The sequence below is a fragment of the Excalfactoria chinensis genome, chromosome 4 (assembly GCF_039878825.1).
Source record: "Excalfactoria chinensis isolate bCotChi1 chromosome 4, bCotChi1.hap2, whole genome shotgun sequence".
In the NCBI taxonomy this organism is placed as follows: domain Eukaryota; kingdom Metazoa; phylum Chordata; class Aves; order Galliformes; family Phasianidae; genus Excalfactoria; species Excalfactoria chinensis.
Window position 1 is genome coordinate 73,270,916 of NC_092828.1, and position 23,942 is coordinate 73,294,857.

General features: G+C 48.4%; 1 protein-coding gene and 1 long non-coding RNA gene across 5 annotated transcripts in view; both read right to left on the bottom strand.

The window, feature by feature from the left end:
• Positions 1-5,807: 5,807 nt before the first annotated feature.
• Positions 5,808-15,731, bottom strand: LOC140251975 (uncharacterized). The gene is made up of 4 exons (XR_011903504.1): positions 15,544-15,731; positions 11,671-11,762; positions 10,510-10,631; positions 5,808-6,291 (listed from the first exon to the last, which is right to left on the bottom strand). It is a non-coding gene; the product is annotated as an uncharacterized lncRNA (long non-coding RNA).
• Positions 15,732-20,924: 5,193 nt separating this feature from the next.
• AMOT (angiomotin) overlaps positions 20,925-23,942 on the bottom strand; it is a 59,611-nt gene continuing 56,593 nt past the window's right edge. For all 4 annotated transcript variants that reach the window (XM_072334312.1, XM_072334314.1, XM_072334313.1 and 1 more), the window contains one exon: positions 20,925-23,835. In XM_072334312.1, coding sequence (XP_072190413.1) covers positions 23,735-23,835 — 101 coding nt within the window. In that variant the 3' untranslated portion in view covers positions 20,925-23,734. The remainder of the gene's footprint in view (positions 23,836-23,942) is intronic.

Genomic DNA, 23,942 nt, shown 5'->3' on the forward strand with positions numbered 1-23,942 from the left:
GCTGCCCACAAAGAAGTGTTGTCTCATACCCACACATCACGTTCTCTCTGAACTTCCAAGGTGCAGCTCCTCAACAGAGGATGCGTGCTTGTGAACATATGGACTGTCAGAAGGGGGACTTAAGCTTATAAGTGTCCAGAGGTCTGGCTCAGGTCCTGGTAGTAGCATGCTTCTCTGTCTGATGTGAATCCTAAAAGGAGTCTATGTAAAAGAAAAATGATGTATTTAGTTGTTTGTGGCTTCTTACCCCCCTCTGCTTGGAGACTGCTGACCTCCATGTACAGAAATTGGGACATGTCCCTCCAGGAGCTCCAGAGGGTCCTCAGGGTGTCTGTGGCAAAACAAAAACCAATCCAGTTCTGATGTCAGAACATTGCATGCACATGCATATAGATATATATATATCTACTAGTATGCGTACCTATATAGATAAACGTGCTTAGGTCTATTTTCACGTAGAGACTAAACACTGCAGCAGAGTTGTACATTTGTGATGTTCTTACAGTCTCAATATTGTGTAGAGAACAAGAACAGAAACAGGAAAGGAAGCGGGTTTTTTGCTCCAAGCAAATAGCTACAGCTCTTGACACGTATTTAACTGGGAAAAGGCAGAATGATATTAAAAGAATAATAACACAGAAAAGCAAAAGCCCATTTTTCAAATTAATTAAACTCGTGTACAGCCCAGCTCCTTGGTAGACATCCTTTGAAAGGCACAGAACTATTTGCTCTTCCTCAAAAGCTGAATATAAAGCACATCCTTTATCTGTACTCTCCCAGCCCACCTGCTCTTTATGGATGATTCCAGCTGCAGCCCAAGGAATTGCAGTAAAACAGTATAAGGAGGAAAGGGTGGAGGAAAGGGATGGTTCCACAGTCTGATTCCCAAGGATACCTGAGTGTAGTGCGAATGCCAAACACAGGGCACACCAGGTGCCCATTACAGCCGTGTCCTCTGAAAGCCCCAAACATCTTGGAATCAAAGCAATCCTTGCACTCAGCTTCCTTACACTTCTGGGTGCTGGGGGCAAAACGTCTTCAGGAGGGACAAAATGGCCTTTTTGCTATCACTTACAAAAGATATCCAGTTATCACAGTCTGCTTCACCCAAGATATTCCAGCTGCTCCTGCCGTGCATTAGTCCTCACCAGTGCATCCTGAGGATAATGGGAACAGCTGGGAAGAACAACTGGGAGATGTCTGTCCCATGGCTTCCTGCAGCCATATGGCAGCCTTTAAATTAGTTTCAAACTGACCAGGCTGCCTAAGGAAGCAGAGGCAGCACAGGGGCATGAGAGGAGAAGGTGCCAGCACTCCTGAGTGCCTCAGACCACCACTTGCTGCAGCAGATAACGCTGTGGTGCTTCTGTCACTCTGTGGTGCTTCTGCCAGCTCCTTTCTGGCTCAGCAAATGCATATCCCTGGCCTGCAGCGCATTTGCAGGGGGAAATATTGGCTTGATAGTGTTTTCTAAGCGTTCTGGCAGCAGATATGTCGAACAGGGTCAGTACCCGGAAAAGGATGTAATGATACATCGTATATTCTGAAGGTGTCATTTGTTGGAATTGTCACTTTTATGGAGAAATCGATAGCATTTTGAAAGTGCTTTTAATGTTTTACACCGCATGTACAGCTAAAGGAAAATGATGGACTTTATCCTCATTTACCAGGAATGACACGTTCCTATTGGAAACCAAAGTTTTAGAAGAACAATTTCTACATCAGATTTGAAAACAGATATTTGATATACAGATACTGAGGCATTCGATGAATATCTCAATTCCGCTGTTCATAGAGCACTGTTATTTATATAACGGCACAGAACACGGAGACGTTCTTCCATGGAGGTTTTCAAATGGAAGATTTTCTTTGGAAGCTTACCTTCAGAACAACAACCTTTGCATACAACAAATAAAGAAAATAAGACGCAACAAAAGCTGAGCTGCAGCTAGCTATCCCACTGAAATATACCGCTCAAAAATGCATTGCTGAATTCAGGGCTATTTCTCTCATCATTTCTCTTAGAAGGTGGGGGTATCACAGCGAGCTCTGCTGATTAACGTATGGACAAGAGATACAAGCTAACATCAAGGACCAGATACGCCAGGCACAGCCCGCACTTCCCCATGTGCCTCCAGCATTTTGCTGCGGGGCCCCACAGCAGCGTGCCTCGGTGGCAGGGCCCATCCAGCCACCAGGATCCATCCAGCCTGCGGCTCTGAGGGATGGCTGCCCAGAATGATCGGCACAAAAAGGGCCAGAACTGAGGTTCTGTGAGGAGAATGTGCTTTTAATTCTGCTTCCTTTTGTAACAGGCCAGCCCAAAGCCCGGGAAAGTGAATAATTAATGCGTGACTCCTGGGAGCAACCTGGGCAGCACTTGCAAGGATTTCTTGGGAAGCCCGGCTTAATTGTGCCTGCTAGCTGTCTCCCAGCAAAGTCCCAGTGGCAGCACGGACACCTTGAGGGGACAAGGGAGCAGCTTGCTGAGCTGCTTTGATGTCTGGGGCTTGTCCTGGCCCTCAGGGGCCCCCAGGGGCTGCTGGCACGCAGCCGTGGTGAAAAGGGGTGAGGAGAGAGAGCCAAGAGCTGCATGGAGCTTTGGAGGATGAAGGATGGAGTGACCTGAGGCATTTCCACTGTTCCAAAGAGAAAAGCTGACATTGTTTCTCTGGTCTTTCTGAACATTAAGGTCAGTTTTCTGTGGAATCAAATAATCATCTGGGTTGGATGGGGCCTTCCAGACCCCCATCCTGACCTACCATGTCCCATCGCTAAACCACGTCCCTGAAACAGTTTGAGATGAGGACCGTACCGCTTCAGCATTCAGCCTGGCCCAATGCTTTACCACCTCTTCTGTGAAGAAATTCTTCCTAGCATCCAGTCTGATCCTCTCCTGGTACGAGCCGAGGCTGTAGAACAATGTAATTTCATTAATCTTCAAGGTTTTGACCTTCTTCAAAAAAATTAGATTCCCCATCTCCCTTTCCTCCAAGCCCCAGTTACCAGATGCATTCAGATGAGATTCACCAATGATCTTTCTGATTTGTGCTTTATGATGAACAATTTCACCTCCAGAACTCTCCTGGATCCAGATGATACTACAGCAAGGAATCAGATGAGAAGAAGCCAATCCCTTCTGGTAGTTACATCATTGTTTATGCCACACTGCATTAAAACAACTGCACGTGAACACTGTCCCCATCCTTGTTAAGAAAACTGAAGACTCTTAAGATCTGCCCTTCACCCGGTGGTGCTGCCCTGCCAGGACCGTGCTGCTGGGGCCACTAGGATGTCCTGTTGCCTTGCAGATGCTGGAGGCCTCTAGAGCATTTGAGTCACAGAAGGAGGGTGCACGTACTGCCAGACAGAGAAATCTGCATTTCTTTGCATCATTTCAGATGCAGGGGAAGGTTCTTTGCTCAGCCTTCAGCCTCCCTGTTCATAAGCTCTCTGGAGCCACACTGGAACAGGAATCAGCTCCCAAAAGACATTTTAAGAGTAAATAGTTCCAAGTACTTTCCCAGCAGGCAGCCAGGTCTACTGATAACAGAATAGCTTTCAAGTCGCTAGTGCTGAGTTTTAGCTGTTATTTTGAGGCTTAAGCAGTGGCTAGACATGAATGTCATAAATTCAGCAGTGGTGCTGGCATGTGTGAGCTGCTGGTGGGAGGCACCGTGGGAGCTGCAGTTTCCTCTGCTCCTGTGGGTTTCTTGGCTGGTACGATGCTGTTGCATCAATACTAACTGAGTTATAGTCCATAAATACCTACCCAGTGCCCTGGCACAGGAGGCCCCTGTGACCACGGGCATTAGGATGGCAACCTGAAGGCAGACACATTCAGAGAGGTTACAACATCCAGCAGTGAAATGACCTTTCTGGGAGCAGCATCCTAAGCAAGCTGACAGCCTCTGCGCTGCCTGAATTCAGTGAGTGATTATTACCAATATTCCTGAATGACACCGGTCTTTCACAACAGCCTCCAGTCACTCTGTGCTGCTTCAGATGGTGGTCAAAACCTAGAACAAGGCTGTGCATTTGAGGCTTCTCTTCTGAGGAATTCAGCCATTATGACAGAGAAGGAAACAATGTGAAGGCAAAAACATTGTGCATTTTGAACAAGATAGTATCTGCAAGATCCGGGTAAGACATTCACTCCCCAGCGTTCCTGCAATGTGTAGTCTCCCACAGTAACAATAATATCACTTTGTATTTAAACGAGGCTTTCTTAAAGAGGAAATCACTTTAATCCACCTTCAGGAGAAAATGGAGGTCAGTTGCCCAGGGCTTCACGGTGAGACTTGGCAGAGATGGCAACAGATGAGGGAGCTGGGCTGCCAGCACCAGAGCCTGACTCTTGGCTGTGTCAACCAAACTGCTGGTGATTCATTAATTCATTCAATTTTCTTCTGAATCTTCAGCAATTATGAGCTGGGGAGCTAAGGGCAGCATGATTCCCCCAGACTGGGAGTCTAAGCAGGTTCTTCAGTTTCCAAGCTCTTGGGCAGGTTAGAAACTCATTTTTGTTGTCATATTTAGGCCCATTAGTAGCCTGTCACATAAATTATCTCTGATCCCGCTGATGATGCTTGGTTGGGCTCCAGCTCCCGACACAGCACAGCGCTGCTGACAGCCGCCTGTTATTCCCAGCCAGTTGTCAGCAGATAAAAAAGTCATTACGGATTTTGTCACTGTCATGCAGTCCAGATTGGACAAATCAGGATGGAAAATAGAATGTTTCATGAAAACAGAACCATTGGCTACAAGTGGTCTTTGCTCGTGCTTGCTTTCTGTGCTCACTGTCATCGAACCAGAGGTTTTATAGACAGCTAGGAGTGATGGAAAGCTGCAGAAAAAGACCTGGGAGTCCTGGTAGACACCCAGCTGAACATGAGTCAGCAGTGCGCCCTTGCTGCTGAGAAGGCTACTTGTATTCTTGGCTGCATTTGGCAAAGTATCACCAGCAGGCTGGGAGAGGTGGTCCTGCCCCTCTACTCAGCACCAGTGAGGCCATGCCTTTAGTGCTGAGTCCAGTTCCAGGTGTACCAATACAAGAGAGACCTAGACATATGGGGAAGAGTCCAACACAGAGCCACCAAGTTGATGAAAGGCCTGGATGACCTCTCCTGTGAGGAGAGGCTGAGATGGGACTGCTCAGCCTGGGGAAGAGAAGGCTCAGGGAAGGATCTCATCAGTCTCCATAATTACCTGAAGGGAAGGTGGAGAGAGAGCAGAGCCAGGCTCCTGTCAGTGTTGCCCAGAGCCAGGACAAGAAGTAGTGGGCACAAACTGGACCATGGGAGGTTCTGCCTGAACATCAGGAAGCACTTCTCTGCTGTGCAGGTGATTGATAGAGCCCAGGCACAAGCTGCTCAGAGACACTGTGGAGTCTCCTTGGGGATCTTTGAAAGGTTCTGGACAAGGGTTGGGACACTCTGCTCTGGGTGCCTTGGTTGAGCAGAGGATGGATCCAGAAGTCCCTTCCAGCCTCAAATATTCTGTGATGATTCTGTGATTGAGTCTGGGGGCTGTCTTGTGGCACACACGACCATAGGCACTTCACTCTGTGTTTCAGGTGTCAGCATATGACTGCTTGCCATGGCTACAGGAGTGGGAGGGACAAAATGAAAGCTAAAAATGATGAACGTAAACATATTCTGCCTTTTAATTTATTTGTGACCAATGACTGACTCGTCATCATAATCCACTCACATTTTAAATAGCATTTTGGCATGCTTCCCCCACCTAATACAATACAGATAATTCTCTCACAATGTACCAAAGATAATGCAATTATCATGGAGTTTCCATAGACATGTTTTATATTATCTACTTAAAATAATCCGATTTCCTTGCTGTAATGTAATCTAGCTATGACTTGGTTTGCCCTAAACGAGATATATGCTTAAAGACAACTCAGAAATAATAAACAAGGGGAGGATAAATGCTGTATCATTGCGTTTTGATTAAGACAGTATGGATTCAGAGGAGTAGACCTAGCACTGTGTCTGGCCTGGGGAAGCATATTTGTTAATTACCTGACAGAACAGTGTGTGAGGGCATCACAATAAGCTCTTCAACCAGCGCACAGGGGATGAGGGCTGTGGGACCTGCCAATCTCCTTCTCCCCAAGACTTTTTGGGAATGAAGTTATGAAGTCTCATTCCTGAACTATTTCTTTCCGCTCCTTACCATCAGGGCCCTTGAACCAGGATCATCCTTCTGCAGCTCTTCAGCTTTTCCTTTAGTTCATCTGGCACGGCGATAAATAAGGCTCCACAAACGCCAACGCTGTCAGTGTTGGAATAAGATCTGACAATATGGTTAGCAGATGAAATAAGGATTAATAGGACTTGGCCATTGTGCTATACATGTTTACTATGGGAAACACATCTCCTTCACATGAATTGGAAACGCAGGTGACCACGTAAAATAACCTGCACCATACCCAGGAGTTTCCATGCAATGTGAGAAATCCCCCTATCTACTCCAGAAAATGGTTTGGGTTATTTTTTCCTCTCTCATCCTCTAACAATCCGTCTGCCACAAAATGAAGTTACAGTTGGCTGAAAACTGGATGAGCTTTCAGTATCTATCCAGACTTCCCAGTCTGACATTTGTCCTCTGCAACCACATCCATCCATCACTTTTTCTTCTCCTGTCTTCAAAACACTACACCGTGAATGAGCAGGAAGCGCGGAAATTCTATAGGGGAGAAAGTAAATCCCCTATTTATTCTACAACCAGACTGCCTCTCTCTGTTGTGCAGCCGGTGTGGCACCAGTTGGGGTACATCCCTGGTGGGATCTGAGTTAATGTTCCTGAAGGTGAGATTCCAGGTGCATCAGGAAGAGTGAACTTGCCGTGTTTTGCATTGATACAGGTGGAGGGACAACTTTAGCATTGGTTGTACCCATTCAAGCTTCTGAGTGTCTAAGCATTTAAGTAAGTAGTTGGCTATATGAACATGGATCCCATCTCCTCATCCGCTAGATTTATGGCCATACATAAAATTAAATACATCTCCAAAGTGGCTTAAGTGCTGCAGCGAGCGGGAAGGAACATCTCCCAAGCTTACGGTCTTCGCCAAACTGTGTCTTTAAGCAGATTTTATGGCCCTCGAGGTGCCTGTATACATGTTCCTCTAGCATGGACAAAGACCTATGAAGTTGAAAGTGGCTGAATACCCATATAGCCACCTCATCTCCTCTCTGTCCCCAAGGGTCACATCTGTCCCCATTTGATTGAGCTGGCCACTGCCTGCTTTGCAGGACTGCCTAAACACAGCCACCCTTCCTGGGTCTCACTTGTGTCTCTGTCTGGCAACAGGAATTGCCTGAACATCACCAATAAGGAAGCTACAGTTTTCTGCAGTAATCTGTTTCATGTAGTTAAATAATACACCCTATCAAAATCTGTTTGAAGCCCCTGCATTTACTCTGTTTCTCATGTATGTTGCTTTTCTTTTTCCTTTATTTTCTTTAAAATTATTTTTGCCACCACTGAGCTGCAGCTTCTCTAATCTGTACAGATGAAGATGCAGGAAATCCATACAGTGTTATTAATATATAGCAATTCCCAAAGCATTAGGAGCTGACGCATCTTGTGGCAGATACTGTTAAAGCAGCAGAAAAACCTCACATGTAAAGCAAGAGCAAACCCTATTCTGGGAAGCTTTTTGCAAGCTTCCAGAGTGAAAGTCAAGAGGCAGAAGTCTCTGATGGTGCAGGGAGGGTGAGTGAAATGGTGAGTGCACCCCATCCACGGCTCATTAGTGAATTAACTGCAGAGAACAGGGCAAAGCCACAGCAGCCCAGCCAGGCAAGGTGCTGCCTTTAAGAGCCCAAAGAGCTAAGCCAGCTCAGATACGCTGCTTTAGCTTCTTAAATGCCAGAGACCTGCACAAAGCATCATTCACATGAGTTTTATCTCCTTAAACACTAAACGCTCTAATAAAAACGCGATTTAAAACTTTGGAAAATAGGGAAAAAAAGCACTCAAAAGCGGATAAAACAGATTGAGCAGAGCAATTCTGAGCACACACGGAACACTCATCCCGTATGTAGTTCACTGGTTTTATCTTATCAATTCTCAAATAACTCCACATGAATTAGTGCTGAATGCAGAACGAGAATCTACATGATAAAGTGCAACAGCAAAAAAGAAATCCCTAGTCTCTAAACAAATCTGCCTTCTGTCCTGCTCTGTTCTGCAAGCACAAGCTCGTTTCACCTTTGAATTACGGCGCCTGGTACACAGGACGTCGGGGATGTGATTTCATTATTTCACCAAGGGAGGATCATAAAACCTGGTTTTACAACAACCGTATATTGCCTGAAAAATGCCTGGAGAGGAGATGGGCCCACTGCCACCTTCCCTTCTCAAGACGATGAAATGGATTTCATCAGGTGGAGAATACTTATTAACTTCTTCTCAACAGCCAGCATGGTTGGGCTGGCACGGGGACGGGCTTAGAGGGATGCTGGAGGACATGTCCTTGCAGGCAGTGTCCCACAGTGCCCAGCTCAGATGCTCCATCCCGGCTGCAACAGTCAGCGCTGCACTTCTTCCCTCCAAGTCAAAAGATACAAAGCCGGACTGTAACGTGAGGTCAAGATTTTGCACATCTTCCTCCCTTCTCCGAGGCCAGCAGGGCTGAAGTGCAGCATGGGGCTCCAGCCAAGCCTGACCTGCCCACCTGTGTGCCCACCTGTCTTCTACATAACCCTAAATTCAGATTTCTTTGCCCGGGTGACAGATGAGAGAAGTAGAGAGGCCACCAGGTTGTTTGATTCTCCAAATCCTGTTTATACACCGCTGGGGCAGCGCCGGGGGTGCTCAGAGCCACCACTGCTCCCCCAACACCCTCTCTAATAGCTGAAGATTGATGGAGGCACTCGGTGCACGCTGGTGGTGAGACAAACCACCCTGAATAATTCACAGTGCCTTTTCTCCAGGCATTGAGCAGAACACCTCTTATTTTTCACTGCTTTTTATTGTGCATGTGAGAGACTCTAAATTACAGCTATTGGTACCTTAATTTCTTTAAAAGTAACTGCCTGCGGGGTGTGATGAATATAATTTACTTTTTTTCTTCTAAGTTAAATAATCATTGCATTGGTGCAGATCTCCAGCAGAGAATCTGACACCGATAGACGAGGAGATACTTTCCACACTTCGACAAGTGCAACTCAAAATATATATTGACAGTAGAAATGATTTCCAACCTGCAAATGAGTCAGAAAGACACGAAATACGCTGACAGACGTCCTGGACTTTGATATGAATGGCATTCCCAAGATTGCTGTCGGGAGGCAGCACTAGCGGTTGTCGACTTAATGGTTCCTGAAGAACAACGTCACGGAGCATTGCGGTGTTTGCTCTGAGCTCACCATTTATTCTGGGTCAGGAAACACCATCACCCAAGACTTCGGTTTCACGTTTACATACAGGCAGAAGCATGTGGGATGGAGCAAGGAGTTACGGAGACCTGAACCCCACAGCTAATTGAAAAGGCACAGCAAATGAGACCAAGGGCTTGGAACGGGTAGTATCTGACAAGCCCATGTTGTGGTAACCCCAGCACTGACCTGCCTGTGACACGTTTCTAAGCACAAGGATTTGGGATGTTGTTAAAGCTCTTAGAGACCTGGAAACCTCATCCAGAGCCATGTCCAATCCCAGTGCCAACAGAGGCAGTGCCATATGGGACCTGAGCATGGTCCTCAAGGCTTCCAAGTGCTTCACCTTCCTGCTCAGCAAAGCTTACTGTGCCGCGCACATCCACACACATAAATAAGAACACTAACAAATAAGATGTAATTATTATTTCCCCCCTAGTCATAAAGATGCACTATTCTGGGAATCACAGTATTACAGCACTTAAGAAGGAATTAATTTAGTCAATAACCTCCGACTGAAGAGGCCATTGGTACCACCTCCCCCTGCTTGTTGCTCTCTCCACACTGACGCCTTCCGCAGCCCCCAGCAGCCTCCAGGCTCCAGCTGGACCCCTGGGTGTGAACACAGGGATGGGGAAACCCTGGACGAACCACAGCACTTCTGCCCCGTGCTCACCAGCCATCCCTCATGGCCGTCATCATCTTCTCCCCAGTGAAATCAAACCAGGACTTGGAGTCCCTTTCCTCAGCCGCTCCCCCACAGGTGGGTTGGAACAGATTCAGGCTGTGTTCCCGGCTATGAACGAGTTTTGTTGTTGTTTTTATTATGATGATCAGCAAACCCCGCGTCCCCTGAAGCCTCATCCTTCAAAACTAGATTTTCTTCCTTGCCTGAGGTCTCATTACACTTGCTGCCTCCTCGTATTCTGTTCTGCGCTGCAGGTAATTGTATCAACGTTCTTACTCATAACTGCAGCACAAACAAAATGCTGCTTTGTTCCCTGTGCTGAGGACTGACTCTGGCTCTTATTTCCTCATCCTTACTTTGATCCAAAAGGTACCACAGCTCTGGAATTCATTTTAAAGAGGCATTTCTTAAGATACATACCTGTTAAGGGGTGGGAGATGCTCACTGTGGTGGGGGATTACCATGGCACCTTTGGGGCTGCTTCACTCCAGATCAAGGCACAGCTTTAGGAGAAGCCAGGATTAAAAAATGTTGGTTGCTCGCTAGAAATGGGAGAGGAATTGACTGAAATAATCTGCTAAGGTGGACACAAAATTAGTGCTGATCCATCTCGGCTATAAGTTCCATGCACACCAACCACAGACAACACCAGCAAACTCCTGCCTGCTCGAGCAGGCAAACACACATCGTTATTATCAGTGATGCAGGTAACCCGCATTGCCACATCGGTCAGAACCACCAAACAACTTTTAACAAGACATCAGCAATTTCCGGAGCAATCCTGCAGCATATTTCTGTGTTATTTCCTTGAGCAACCGTCATTTATTTGGGCTAATTCCAGGCTGACAGGAGGGATGGTGAGGCAGTAACGGAGCAGGTTATCAGCTACGCTGCTTTATAAACTCTCTGTGTTATCTACAAGCAGATCTTTATTCTGCAGAGAAGCTGGTGCATGCAGGCACAGCGGGTTGCAGGGTTATCGCACGTACCGCACCGCTGCTCACCAAGGCCTATCTGCTTTCCCACCAGGAAAGGGCTCGGCCAGAACCTTCCCATAACTTTGTGCAAAGGCTGAATGCAGACTGACAGCATCTGTGAGGATGCCGTTTTGAGCATGGCATTTTGTCCACCACAGCCCAGCCACTGAACACCACAATGGTTCTTTAGCATTGCCAGACCACAAGGCAGGCCAGACCACGTTTTAGAGTTGTCCTTTCTTTTGTGTTTGCAGCTGTCACAGACTGTAGCAGAACAGCCCTGATGGTGCAGGCATCCCTGTAGGAAAGGCACGTTATCAGCCCATGAATTCACAGTGGGAGAGCCGTATTTTTGGGTCTCACAATGAGTGAGAACTTGGAAGAGGGCAGCAGGATTTGGATGCAGGAAACAGCTGAAACTCCACCCCACATCTCTTGAATTTCTGTGAGTCTGGGAGATGAGCTCACTGAGCCAGGAATTGGGCATTTACTCCTCTCCCTTTGCACACTGCTCCACGTAGGTCACTGCAAACCCACTGCTGCCGTGTCCCATCAAGTGTGCCTGTTTGGATGGAAGAAGGCTGGTGATTAGATTGCACCTTACCCTTCAAGGAAGGCTACTTCTGGATTGCAAGAACGATTAATTGCCGTCCCTTCTGAGCAGACCATGTCCGCCTGCACCATCCATTCTGTGCCCTGGGACAGAAAAGGATGAATTAGTAGAGGGGAGCCTGGCACTCACCCTGGTGAGAAAACATATCTATCCTGTGTATGTGTACATATATACATACATACACACATACATACACACACACATACATAGATGTCTTGAGCTTGATAACCATCTTCTTATGCACTTGCATCCACGCAGTGACTTTCTAAAACACCCTGGGGGCTCATACACTCATGCTCGTGCCTTTGCCTGCATGTGGCATGTGTGAGATGGGATGCTGGTGCTGGAGTTGGCAGTGGCCAGCTTCGTGCTTCAGCCATAGTCAGGGGAAGCATGGTGACACTTCAGGGACACGGCACACGGGCAGCTGGGATGGACACAACAGTGGCCACGGGGCTCTCCAGCCTTTGGAAACACTTGGTGAACTCCTTCAGGAAAGCTCAGACCTTCCTCAAACTGTTTGAAGCTGCTCCTGGGGGCTGCTCTGTACCCAGGCCCCACATTGTGCTGCTGCGCTGCTGCTGGAAGCCCAGCGTCCCCCTCCCTTGTGTTCCAGGGTTAAACACACACAAAAAAGGGAGAGCAAGAAAGTGAGTTCTGGTTTTGTTGCCATAGCAGCCTGCTGGAGTATTTAGACTGATAGCATTGGTAACAATTCAACAAAGGGTAACGTATCGCTGGGAAATGGGAGCAGATGTAACACTGCCTGCCATATGCCACCGCGAAAAAATCTATTGGCAGAGGAGCCATCGCCGGAGAGAAAGATGAACCACATTGTGCAGAGTAAAATGTCGCTTTCCCTAGATTACAGGGTAGGGCTGCAAAGCAGAGAAAACTGTGTTCACGTATATAATTGTCACAAGACATGGCTGGCAGAGCCGGGGCCGCTGCTGTGGGTAAGAAGGTGCCTTTGCTGCCCTCTGCTACTTGATGGACCGCCACACGCTCCAAAGGAAAGGCTGCTAACATTAAAAGTCAATTAACCCTCACAGGCAGTTTCACTCCTGAGGAGCCCTGCCCGCACCACAGACAGACACACAGACACACAGACAGACCTCCTTGGCCCTCCCAGGGCACACGGCAAGGCTGGGGCTGCAGGACTGCTTTGCCTTGAGTGACCAAAGCACCGCCTTCACTTAGCTGCCCTAATGACTGCACAAACCGGTCCTAAGACAATTAGCATTCAGTATTAAGAAACGACTCTAAAAAACTATTCTAGTCTGCATATGCACAAAATCAAGCCTGCTTTCATGCCAGTTTCACACTCTCAACGTTTCTTTCAAAGCTATGGATTTTGGAGCCTGGATTGCACCTGGATGAGGAAGAGAAGGGCTGTTGGACCAGTCTGGAGGTGGGTGTTGTTCTCAGTGCTTATGTCCTTTGTTCTTCCAAGACAATGCAATTCTTAGCCCTCCCTCAGCTGCTGGGATGCAGCGCTCCATCTTTCTTTTCCTAGGGATGTGGGGCAATGCCCAAGGAGCAGAACCCACGCTACAGAACCACCCAATTGTCCAGCTTGGAAAGACCTTCATGAACCAGCCCAAACATGAACGTGGCCCATCACACCTCTGCACTGTGTCCCTCAGTGCCACAGCCACGTCTCTTCAATGCCTCCAGGGATGAGGACTCCACCACTTCCCCAGGCAGCCCGGTCCAACACTTGGCCAACACGTGCCCTTGAGTTACAGCCACGGGCAGCTCACGGGGACGCAGGGCTGGCACAGGTGAGCTGCTGGATATCCTGCCGGCCGCTGTGAGTGTGTCCAGCTGAATCCAAGCAGCTCACAGAGAGCTGAGTGGATTTCAAAGGAAATTGCTACCTGGCCGCTGTGGAGCCAGGATGGATCAAAGCCTGGAGCCACAGCATGTGGAAGCAGCAACGCTGCCAGCCTCACAGCCAACAGAAGTGACCTCCTCGGCACTTTCCAAGCGAAAAGTCACTTGTTTGCACCTGTGAGAAATGGATCCCTCACACCTTTAGAGAGGGAAAAAGCTACACAAAATGTGGGTTCTTTTTGCTGTGATGCCGCCAGTGTGTGTAAATGACACGTGGTTTAGTTCACCTTTCCTCTGCAGCAGTTCTGGCAGTTCGCAGCGGCGTGTCGGCTATCCATCACTGCACACACCAATTAGCATTGCACTGGCAGCAGGGACTGGCACGAGCTCCCCATCAGCCCCTGGCACGCAGAGGACAATATTTGGTGCTCAGACCTCAGGAAACAGAAATTCAGGTAAAAGGGAGCAAAACTATTCCAGTGGGGCTCGATGAGAAGGGCTGCAGCATCAGCACAGGGAGGTGATGTTAACAGACACGGAAACGTCTCCTCCAGTTAACAGGTAATAAAAGGAGCAATTGCTTTTATTTCAAACCCTCGCGCCCCACACGCAGGAAATCCAAGCATCTCAGTGGTACACCGGGTAAATGGTGGGATACCTCTTTAAGAACAACGTTAAGAGCAAAAAAAGCCAGAGTCTCCAGCAAGCCGTGCAACGATGGTGCGTTATCTGCTCAGCTCCAGGTTCACCTGAGGTTTCGGCAGCAGCGTGCAGAGCTGCTGCCACGTGCAATTAACAGCCGCCGTTATTTGTACAGATGGCTCTCTGCTTTTGTTCCCTAATTCACGCACACCAAGCAGAGGTGGCAGGTCGTCCTACAGACCACCTGACAGGGAAGACTTTCTTCTGCTTCTTTCTCTGCCGCGGCCTCTGGCACATCCCATAGGAGGGCATCAGCCTCTGAGCAGGTTAAAGCTGGGTAAGAAGCGGCTGTTTTCATCTTTACAGCCACATTTCAGCCTTCTTTGTGGCAAGAAGGGGCTCACGCTCCTGCCTTGGCAGCCTTGCTCCTTGGAAGCCACAGTTCAGGGCTTCTGGATTTTAAGCTGCTTGGGAGAACGGGGATAATTAGCAACGAGGCCTATGTATTAAGAACATGCAATTAAAACGCACTGGGCTGCAATTTATGTCTTACCCTTCTGTGTACGACAATTAACGTGGGGAGAGGCTACGCGTAGTGGAGCAGCAAGGAGCAGCGTGCGGGCAGGGGATACCGAGACAACAAACCCAAGCGTAGGAGCCACATTCTACCCCTGCACCCCTCGGGTGGATCCCAAATAGCAGATGAGTAGGAAGGATATTCAGGGATATTCCCTGTCCCTGCGGTGTTCAGCGAGAGCCTCGATGCGTTTGCAAGAGCCCAGCTCCCTCCTCCAGAAGCGTCGTGGTTTCCAGCCAGCTCTGCTTATAGTTGTCAGCCTCTGTTTGCCAAGGGGAGCATCCCTGCCAGCAGCTGAGGGCAGCAGGGCAAGCAGCGAGTGGTGGCCAGGGCCGGAGGTTTGGCATCTGGCTTCTGTGAAAGATGTAATTAGCAGCAATCATCACACAGCAGCAGCAGCACGCTCGAGAGCCGGGTGAGTTTGCACGCTGGGCAAGGGGATGTCTGCCTTCAAGGGAGAGAAGCGATAGCAAAATGGAGATGAATGCAAAAAGTGCTGTCAAAGGAGAGCCTGAGGCTGCGGGCAGAGCTGGGGGGAGGTTGTGTTGGAGCAGGAAAGGGGAGGGTTGCTGTGTCCCCAGCAGACACAGTTGTGTTTGTGCCAGCCACAGGCCTGGGAAGGGGCGGCAGGGCAGGATGGGACACAGCCCCACTGCTGGCAGTTCCTTATCGACTGGAAGGGCAATACCCAGTGACACCTGCAATAAGTCGGCGCTAGAAGAAACAAAAAGCAAAGAAACTCTCACAGGCTCCACTGCCCCCGAGTCACCAGACCTGACAAGTCACTCGAACCCATCTTTTTTGCTTACCAATTACAACGCACATGTAAGGCCGACCCAAAGAGATCCCGTCCGGGCTGCAGGACACCTCTCGGGGGTGGGTCCGGCCTTCCCTACTCGCTTCGCTTTGCATTAGAGCGCTGCTCTCAGCTGCTTTCTAACGCCAGGCGTACGAGCCGGCTTAATTACGTTAGCAAATGGCTCCGGTTAGCACGGTTAGCACGGTTAGCACGGTTAGCACGGTTAGCACGGAGCCCGGCCACGTGCCGCCCGGAGCCGGCGCTGCGCTGGGACTGGAGGGCTCGGCGGGGGGAAGGTGGGAAGCAACAAATCCGGAGGGAGCGCTGAAATCAATAGCCAGGCTGTGCGGCAGAAATGAAGGTCATTCGTTACCTCGGACTGCATTATTGGTTATTCCTCTCGCCTTGATGCTGAACGAACCTCCAGCTTCAGGGCAAACCTGATGCAAACCCATCTCGTGCACAGAAACCCAGCCACAGAGCCGCGGCCCCAGGGCTGCAGGGAAGCCCCGCGTGGGGGCGGCTGTGCTGGGGGCTGCAGCAGCAGAGCGGGCGGTGCAGCGCAGGGCCCAACTCTGAGTGACGCTCCGCACGGCCGGGGGCAGCCGGCACTCCGCCGGGAAAGCAGCCTGTTCTAACGGGCTGGGGGTGCAGCGGGCAGGACAAAGGCTCCGCCGGACCGCGGCGCCTCCGGCCGATCCCGCTCCGTCCCTCCGCTGCAGCCGAGCGCCACCTCGGGGCAGCCCGCCGCTCTGCTCCCGCTCTTGGCTCTGCCGTGAGCCTCCTGCACTCGTGGCTGCAGGAAAAGCAACAGGAGGAACTTCGGCTCTCAGACAGCGTGTTTGGGCTTCAGGTCTCCCATAATTAAAAAAATACGGCTGATTGCAGCCCAGCTCCGTGTCTCTAAGATAAACATGGCTTTCTTTGCCCAGCGGCCCCTACACAAAGGAAAAAGAGGCAGGAGGTTGAACTGAGCTCCGAGAGCTGCTGAGATGCTTTGTTAGGGGTTTATTTGCTCTGGGCGCTGGGGGACAGCTACGGCCTGCTTAAAACAAAGGGCAACCCCACACACATGTATGGAGAAAAAAGCAACAGTGAGATGTTTAACATTACCCTGAGAACAAAACTGACCCGCGATCCAGCCCTGGTGTCCCTAGACACGTAGCTAGGGCCAGGGCTGGAGCAGAGAGCATAGCTGTTCTCTTCTGTTCCTGCTCCTCTTTCCTGTCGTGGCTTTATTCCCCTTCACACCCCATATTCCTTCCAAAGCGCCTCCAAACCTCCCCATGGGCAGCAGGAGTGGGATGCAGGACGAGCAGTCAGCAGGCCTCAGCCTCCCTCATCCTTCTGAGTTTTACCCCTCTGAGGCCGAATTACCCTGTGGTGCAGAATTGGGACAAACAGGATCTGCTTCGAAAGAAGGGCTGGAAGTCTTAATTCTTAATTAGCTGGTTGCTGGCACTCAGCAATTACCGCCGTATGGCACGGCCCAATTATGGTACCATTAACTTCAGTTCTCTGGAAATGCAGTGATTAATAATACTAATAATTCTGCTGACCTCAAAGTAATTGCAGAGCATTAAAGGAGAAAACTGTTTCTCATTAAGCAATCCCCAGCCCTTCTGTTTGCTCTGTTGTTTGGAAGCCCCTGCTGCCTCCCGCCGGGCTGTCCCTGCCCTGGGGATGGGACTGGCAGGGCAGGCAGGCCCAGGAAGCAGCTTTTCCTTCCCCAAGAGGTGACACTGCTGGAACAGTTTGGTGTTTAACAAGCAGTCTGTGTGAGCCATCACCACACGGAACAATGTGGTGTTTAACAAGAAGTCTGTGTGAGCCATCACCACACACCCTGCGCCCAGCTCCTGACAGGCTCCGGCGTCCTGCTGAACGTGTGCATGTAGACATCCATGCAGGCCTTGCACTTCTCTTGGCAAAGGATCAGTGGAGGTTTCCCTCAGAAGTTTTCCTCTAACACACAAAGATTATCTCCTCCAGTCACTCCCCTAGTGATCTAAACACCACCCTGAAGGAGCTTTTGCAAGGCATTTGCTGCCATCACATTTTACTCTTCCTTGCAAAATCTGGAGCAGTGTTCCATATTATATTACATGTACCCACTTTGTTTTTCTTGGGGAGCAGGAAGGGAAGGCAAAAAACCCGCTCCTACAGAGGTTACCCTTTCAATCTTTATCCTCTTCTAGGCCCCAAGCGTTGGCCTGCTGAGCTATAAGTATTTACGGTGATGCACCTGAAAGACGTACCTGCGACAGCCTCTGATGGACGCTGATGTCCAGGAGGGACAGTCAGCACATTCCCAAGGGGGACAAGGGGATGTGGAAACCCAAAGCAATGCTGCACAGAGCCGAGTCCAGCCAGGCTCACTGCGGGCTGTTTGGCAGCAGCTTCCTCCCAGCTGGGCTGCTACCAGGGTGCTTGTTGTGGAGCGTCCAAACGCTCCGCTCACACCCATCTGCAGATGGACCGCAGTTGGTTTGCTAAATAACCTGGCTATTAGCAGGCTTCTGTAGCTGCGCTGGGCCTTTGTTGTGTTTTTGGATGGGTTTTTTTGGGGGTCGTCTTGTTTCAACTCTGGCACGTCACAGAGATTGATAGAAACAACATCAAAAGCCCTGTAAGTGCAGGGGATACATGTGCTAAAGTGACCTGCAGCCTCCTGATCTGTCAGGCTGCTCTTTATTGAAGCACTGGCAACCGAGGTAGGTTCTAACTATCTTAACATCAGTTCCAAAAGTCAGCTGTGAAAAAATGCATCCATGCACTGACCGATTTCAACAAGTTTCCTTCCCCACAGGCTCTGCTCCTTCCCACCACAGCATGATGGGAGAGGAAAAATGAACTGGAGGCAAAAGCAAAACAAAAAGAACAAAAAAACCACCCCAACATCAAAGGACCAATACCTGAACAGAAAACGTGTCGGTCTGCTGGAGGCCATCATGGAGAACGTCCACGACTTCAGGCTGCTCACATGGGGTTGGACACGGGCTTCTGAAAAGCACTGCAGCAGCCAAAGCAGAGATGCCGGGCAGAGGCTCTGCAGCTGCAGGCTGCTGTAAGCAGCGCTGTCGGTCTGACGGTTCAATGAGGGAAGTCTGCAGCTCTGTGTGCAGCTGCAGGTCTGCTCCGAGAGAAATCAGTGACAGCTGAGGGAAGAGACTGGAATGAACAAATTATCTTGCAGAATCTCCTATCGGGTGAGAACATGAAGACGGATGCCATGAGGCAGCGAGAACTACACGAGGTGATTATGTTCGGTTTATGATCAATAAGGTCTTCATAGCTGGAAAATTAATCATAAAACAGGCTGATCAATGGGGAAAAAAACGGAGAAGACGGGATCTGTTTGTTAAAAACACACAGAGTACTTTTATAGCCAGCTGCAGGGATACTGACAGGCATTATAAAGTATCTTCATACATACTGAAACTCGCTTTTCCTTTCCTAGCCTTAGAGCTGCCGTCATCTTCAAAGACTTCAGGACCGTTTCGGCATCTGCATTACAAGACAGCTCCTTCAGAAATGACAGCATAAGCTTGGTTTAAATAAGGAGGGAAAACAATCCACAACATTCACTTCAGTATGTGTTTATATGAAGAACAGCATTATCTTGATACATTTTCTGAAGTTGTGACATGAACTTTTAGTATTTCACGTTGGTTTGGGCCCAGGAGTAAAGCAGTTTGCTGCTCGCTTGTTTCTGGCCCTTCAGACCACAGGTCTGTGAAAGGGGCTTTAAGCCAGCTGCCCCACAGAGCTGCTACTCTGTGACTGGGAGACCTGAATCCCTTGGCAGAGCCCTGAGCAGCACCCTCTGGGGATCAGCTGGAGACACACTCTGGCTCAGAGAGCGAATGGGAGGCTCCATCTCTGCTCTCTGGAGGCAAAGCTCGGTCACCGCACTGCTCCCACTGGTGCCGTTATCTAAGCAGAGCAGAGACCAGTGCTGAGTGAAAGCAAGTATTCAGCTCAGAATGTGGAGTAACAGGGATTCTGCTCAAGTATGAAGGGCAGGTGGTCATCTTTTCCTTAAACCTCAATAGTTTAACGCAGCCCTCAGGTTAGACACAAAAGTGCAAAGCAGATGGGTTTCAATGCTTCTGAAAGCCTCAAGGATGGTGCTGTTGGAAGTCAGACTCTAAAACAAACTTAGAGCAAGGTCTTTTTGAAAAGAAATGTATTTTCTTCATAAATACAGTACAATTACATTTTACAATGTCTTTTTTTTTTACTTTCTAGACATAAGAATGCTAGCTTTTAAAAAACAGTTCCTATACAAATACATGGAAGAGAAGCCTGCCCCACAGCCCCCACCCCAGCCCGAGCCAGCCCCAGAGGCAGGGGATGCCCGAGCGCCCCGGGGCTTTGCCGTCCTCACTGCCCCGGTTCATGAGGCCACCATTCTGTAAGCAATGAACAGCACATCCTTCAGCCACAGCGATCGGGGTTCGCCGCATGTGTACCAGCAGTGGCTCCTGTGCTGCCCTGGCTCACGGATGAGGTCGGCACGCTCAGCGCAGGCTCGTGGAGCAGGAGGTATCCTTGGAAATGATTCTGGCCTAAAGCCCCGCAAGTTCCCTTCTCTCAGGCAGCCTCAAAACCAAAGCAAAGCTAACGCTAGGGCCTCGCACTCTTCTACTGCAGAGGCACAGACCACATTGAGTTTTAGCTCCCTGCCAGCATTTGCTTACCTCAGCCACCCCCTGCAGCCTCCTGGGGAGCAGCTCAGATCCCCAGGGGTCCCCCAGACCTCAATGATGGCTGCAGACCGGGAGCTGCCAGGCAGGAGCTGCTCAGAGTTAACAAAGGAGACTGGGCCAGATGGGAAGAAAAGCCCCCCAACCCCAGCCTGGCCCTGAGCATCACATCTCAAAGGAACTGCCTGAGGAAAGGACTCATGAGTTCGGCCATTCTGTAAGTAGGGAAAGGAAAGAGGGAAAGTAACTACGCTTGATTTTCTTGTTCTGTTCTACAAAGAAGAATATGTGGCTTTTTATTTTATTTCTTTAGAAAAGCTACAATTCAGTTTCTAAGATCCGAGTTTAAGAAAAACTCTTAGTCTAGAATTTTGGTTTGCAAAGAAGGTCATTGCAATCCCTGTGTTAAAAAATCACCTTCTACTAGAAACAAGCTCTACCGAAGGAAAAGGAACCAGGTGTGCAGTTTGTCTCCTTAAAGCGGTTTCTCTTTAAAAACAAAGTAAAAATCTGTACAGGGAGACTGAGGACTATAGTACACATCTTCCTCGGAGAAAGCAGCGCTATTACATTCACATGAGGGTGGCTCTGAGGAAGCTCGAGGGGAGGACTACATTCCTGATGGCTGCGTTTGTCAGCACGGGAAGATGACCTCGAACTTCCCCGTTAAAAGTTTTTGGGGGGGGGGGTTTTGTTTGTTGGGAGAAATCAAAACCATAAAGCAGGGCAAAGAACCTGGCTGAAGGAATGTGAAAATGCATCATCTGCTTCCAAACTGACTTCCATTGGCATGGATCACTGCACTCCTCGTGGCTTGGACTGTCGGACCGCCTGGCTGCCGCGTCCAGAGGAGACAGTGACTGTGCAGAGCCTGTCCTTCACTCGCAGAAGGCTCTTATGTCCTATTTTGTGTTAGTAAAAATAGGATGAGGTGGAGTTCAGTTTGAAAACACCGAGTGGCAGAGAATAAACAAACTATTTTACCTTGCCCAGCCAAACAGCCAACACCGACCGTGGAAAAGCAGTCTTATAAAACATGTAGTATCTGTAAATGAGCAAAACGCTTCTAGACATTGTGGAATCGATGTGGATCAGGTGAGCTGGAACTGTTTATCCAGGGCCCTGCACCTGCAGAACTTCTTTCTTGCTGCTAAGAAGCACTTGTAAAATCATTTTTCCTGACTTTAAAAGGACAGAAAAGCGCTCCAGCATCTTTCCCTCTCCTCTCACAGACACCCCAGTGGCATCCCATCTCCATTACTGTTCAGCCTAAGCCCAAACCACAAAATATAATACAGAAAATGATGCTGAAATGGTAGAGGGATGAACATAGTGGCCTAACGAGAAAAGCTTCTCCTGCATTTCCAGCAGAGGAGGAAGAGAAATCGCTCAGAATCATCAGAGTGGGCACTACTTCATATCAGGGGATGAAATTAAGAGAAATAAATGTAAGGAATGAGAGCAAAGAGGCTGTGAACAGTTTGTCTAGAAAGGGGCGGAGAATTAAATCAAACTGGTTATTAGAATACACTTAGGGAAGTTCTACTGTACGCTGCAGAGTAGACCCATTTAGGCAGAGACAGTCCAAGCCTTGAAGTGCAGTTTTGCACATGGCAAAGATGGAAGGGAGACTGGGCAGTCTGCTAGAGAGGCCCCTGGTAATGCCAGGCTTCACCTAAATATTGTATATCATATGCATTTTGCCACCTCTGCCTTCTGTGGGCTCAGAGTACAGGCTGAGGGATACTGACAAGCAGGAGATTTGCTAGAAGTGATGGGAACTGTTTGCCTTGCTTTTCCGAGTGACTGCCACTGGAAGACAAACAGAACCCAACTCAGGGCTCATCGTTAGGCACTGCTACGTTACCTGTGCAGCAGGGAGAAGGCACTTCCCTTCAGCTCCCACCCCTCCATGGTAACATTCACATGACACCTGTTGAATGGTAAGGCCATTTCAACTGGACACCTCATCAGTAGTGTCAGCTAAGTAGGAACTGAGGACATTCATTAGCTGTTGGATGATTAATTGCTGATTTGCCTTTTTTTCTTTCTGAAGTGAAATGATCTGAAATAAAAACCTGGCTAGTCTAACATTGCCCAGAAGGCTGAGGCTACCCAGGCTGCTGACCTGCGACTACTGGCTAATTAAACATCTTAACATTCAAGTAAAAAAAAAAAAGAAAAAGATTTTAATAGACATTAATATTGAACTGTTTTAACGCAAAGACAGTAACAAAAATACTCAAACATTTAAGTCTACTGGTCTTAGTATTTCCTTACAGCATCTGCAACCAAAGCACTGCTGCGTTCTTGCTAGTCCCCAGGGATCTGAGAACCTGACAATTAGGATGTGTAACTTCCTTCTGTAATGCCCCTGGGTCTTTATTTAAGCTGCCTTCTCCGGTTAGTTAAAGAAAAAATATTTTGGAAGGACAGAATTTGCCGCCTGAAACGTTACACACAGCTCTTGTTTAAACCTCCACCTCAGAGGCTTTGCTACGTAAAAAAGAATCTATCATCTCCCAGAACCCAGGATGTACAAAGGAGGGCACGGGAAGGATAGAGAAGCCTGCTAAGGACGCAGTAGATTAAGTCGTAACACTGGAAAGCAACAGGGCTTGCCACCTGCACTACTGTAAACTGGAGGAAGTTCCACTAACGCCAATGAAATTACAATGGCAGAAATGTGACCTACAGATCAGGACTGAGTCAGCAAAATGTCCTCTTTTAATTTATGTAAAACATGAATGCAATATATTACTTACTATCCACTGTATAAATTATCGAACAAGTACTTACGGGTCAGACTACGGCACATTTTTTCGATGCAACTGAAAATGTGAAATGTTACATTAATCACCGGAGTCTTTTTTTTAAGACATAATACGGTCTGGAAAACAACACGTTACCATACTGAAAATGGAAGTCTTCCCAGGCTATGGATGAGAAATACCTATCCTTACTCAGTGAAAAGATAAAACTCCCTTCATCATAGCTCAGATTTATGAAAGCTTCTCAGCTTAAGAACACCTGCATCCTGAAACCATCAAGTGATGCTCCCAACTAAGCCCCTGGCTCCATCGCTACGAGGCCATTCTGCCCCTCTTACTGTGTTCACATTGGACAAACAACCAACAGCTGTGAGAGCTGGCGCTTCTGTTTAAGAGACAAGACTTTAAAAATACTGATATGAAATACAAGATGTAGTGCACCTCAGTTCTTGACTTTTATCCAGGCATTACAGATCCAGTACTCAACAAACAGGGGGGATACTTTCAAATAACAAGCACTGTGGGTTTGTTTTTTTCTTTCTTTTTTTATAATTTAGAACAAATTATAAATTAACCTGTCCATACTTTTGAGACATAATATACAAGAGCAAACGGCTGAGTGTTCTTTTATTACTCAGGTACTACAATTTTTTTCCCAATAAAATTGTCTTTAAAAAAAAATTCTTGCTATTGAATCCCAGCTCAGATCCGGTACGGGCCTTCAGATGAGGTATTCTACCATCTCTCCATCTGGGAGGTCCTGCCCCATGGACTGAACAGGGGCTTTTCTTTCGAGAGTGCTGGAGTGGAAGAGTGGCCCATCTATGTGATGAGGGAAAACAAGAGAGACGATCATAGCTGTAACTTCAGTCACAGATGAACTGTGAGCACAGGATCAGAAAAGTGAGGTTAACATAAGCCATCTTCTG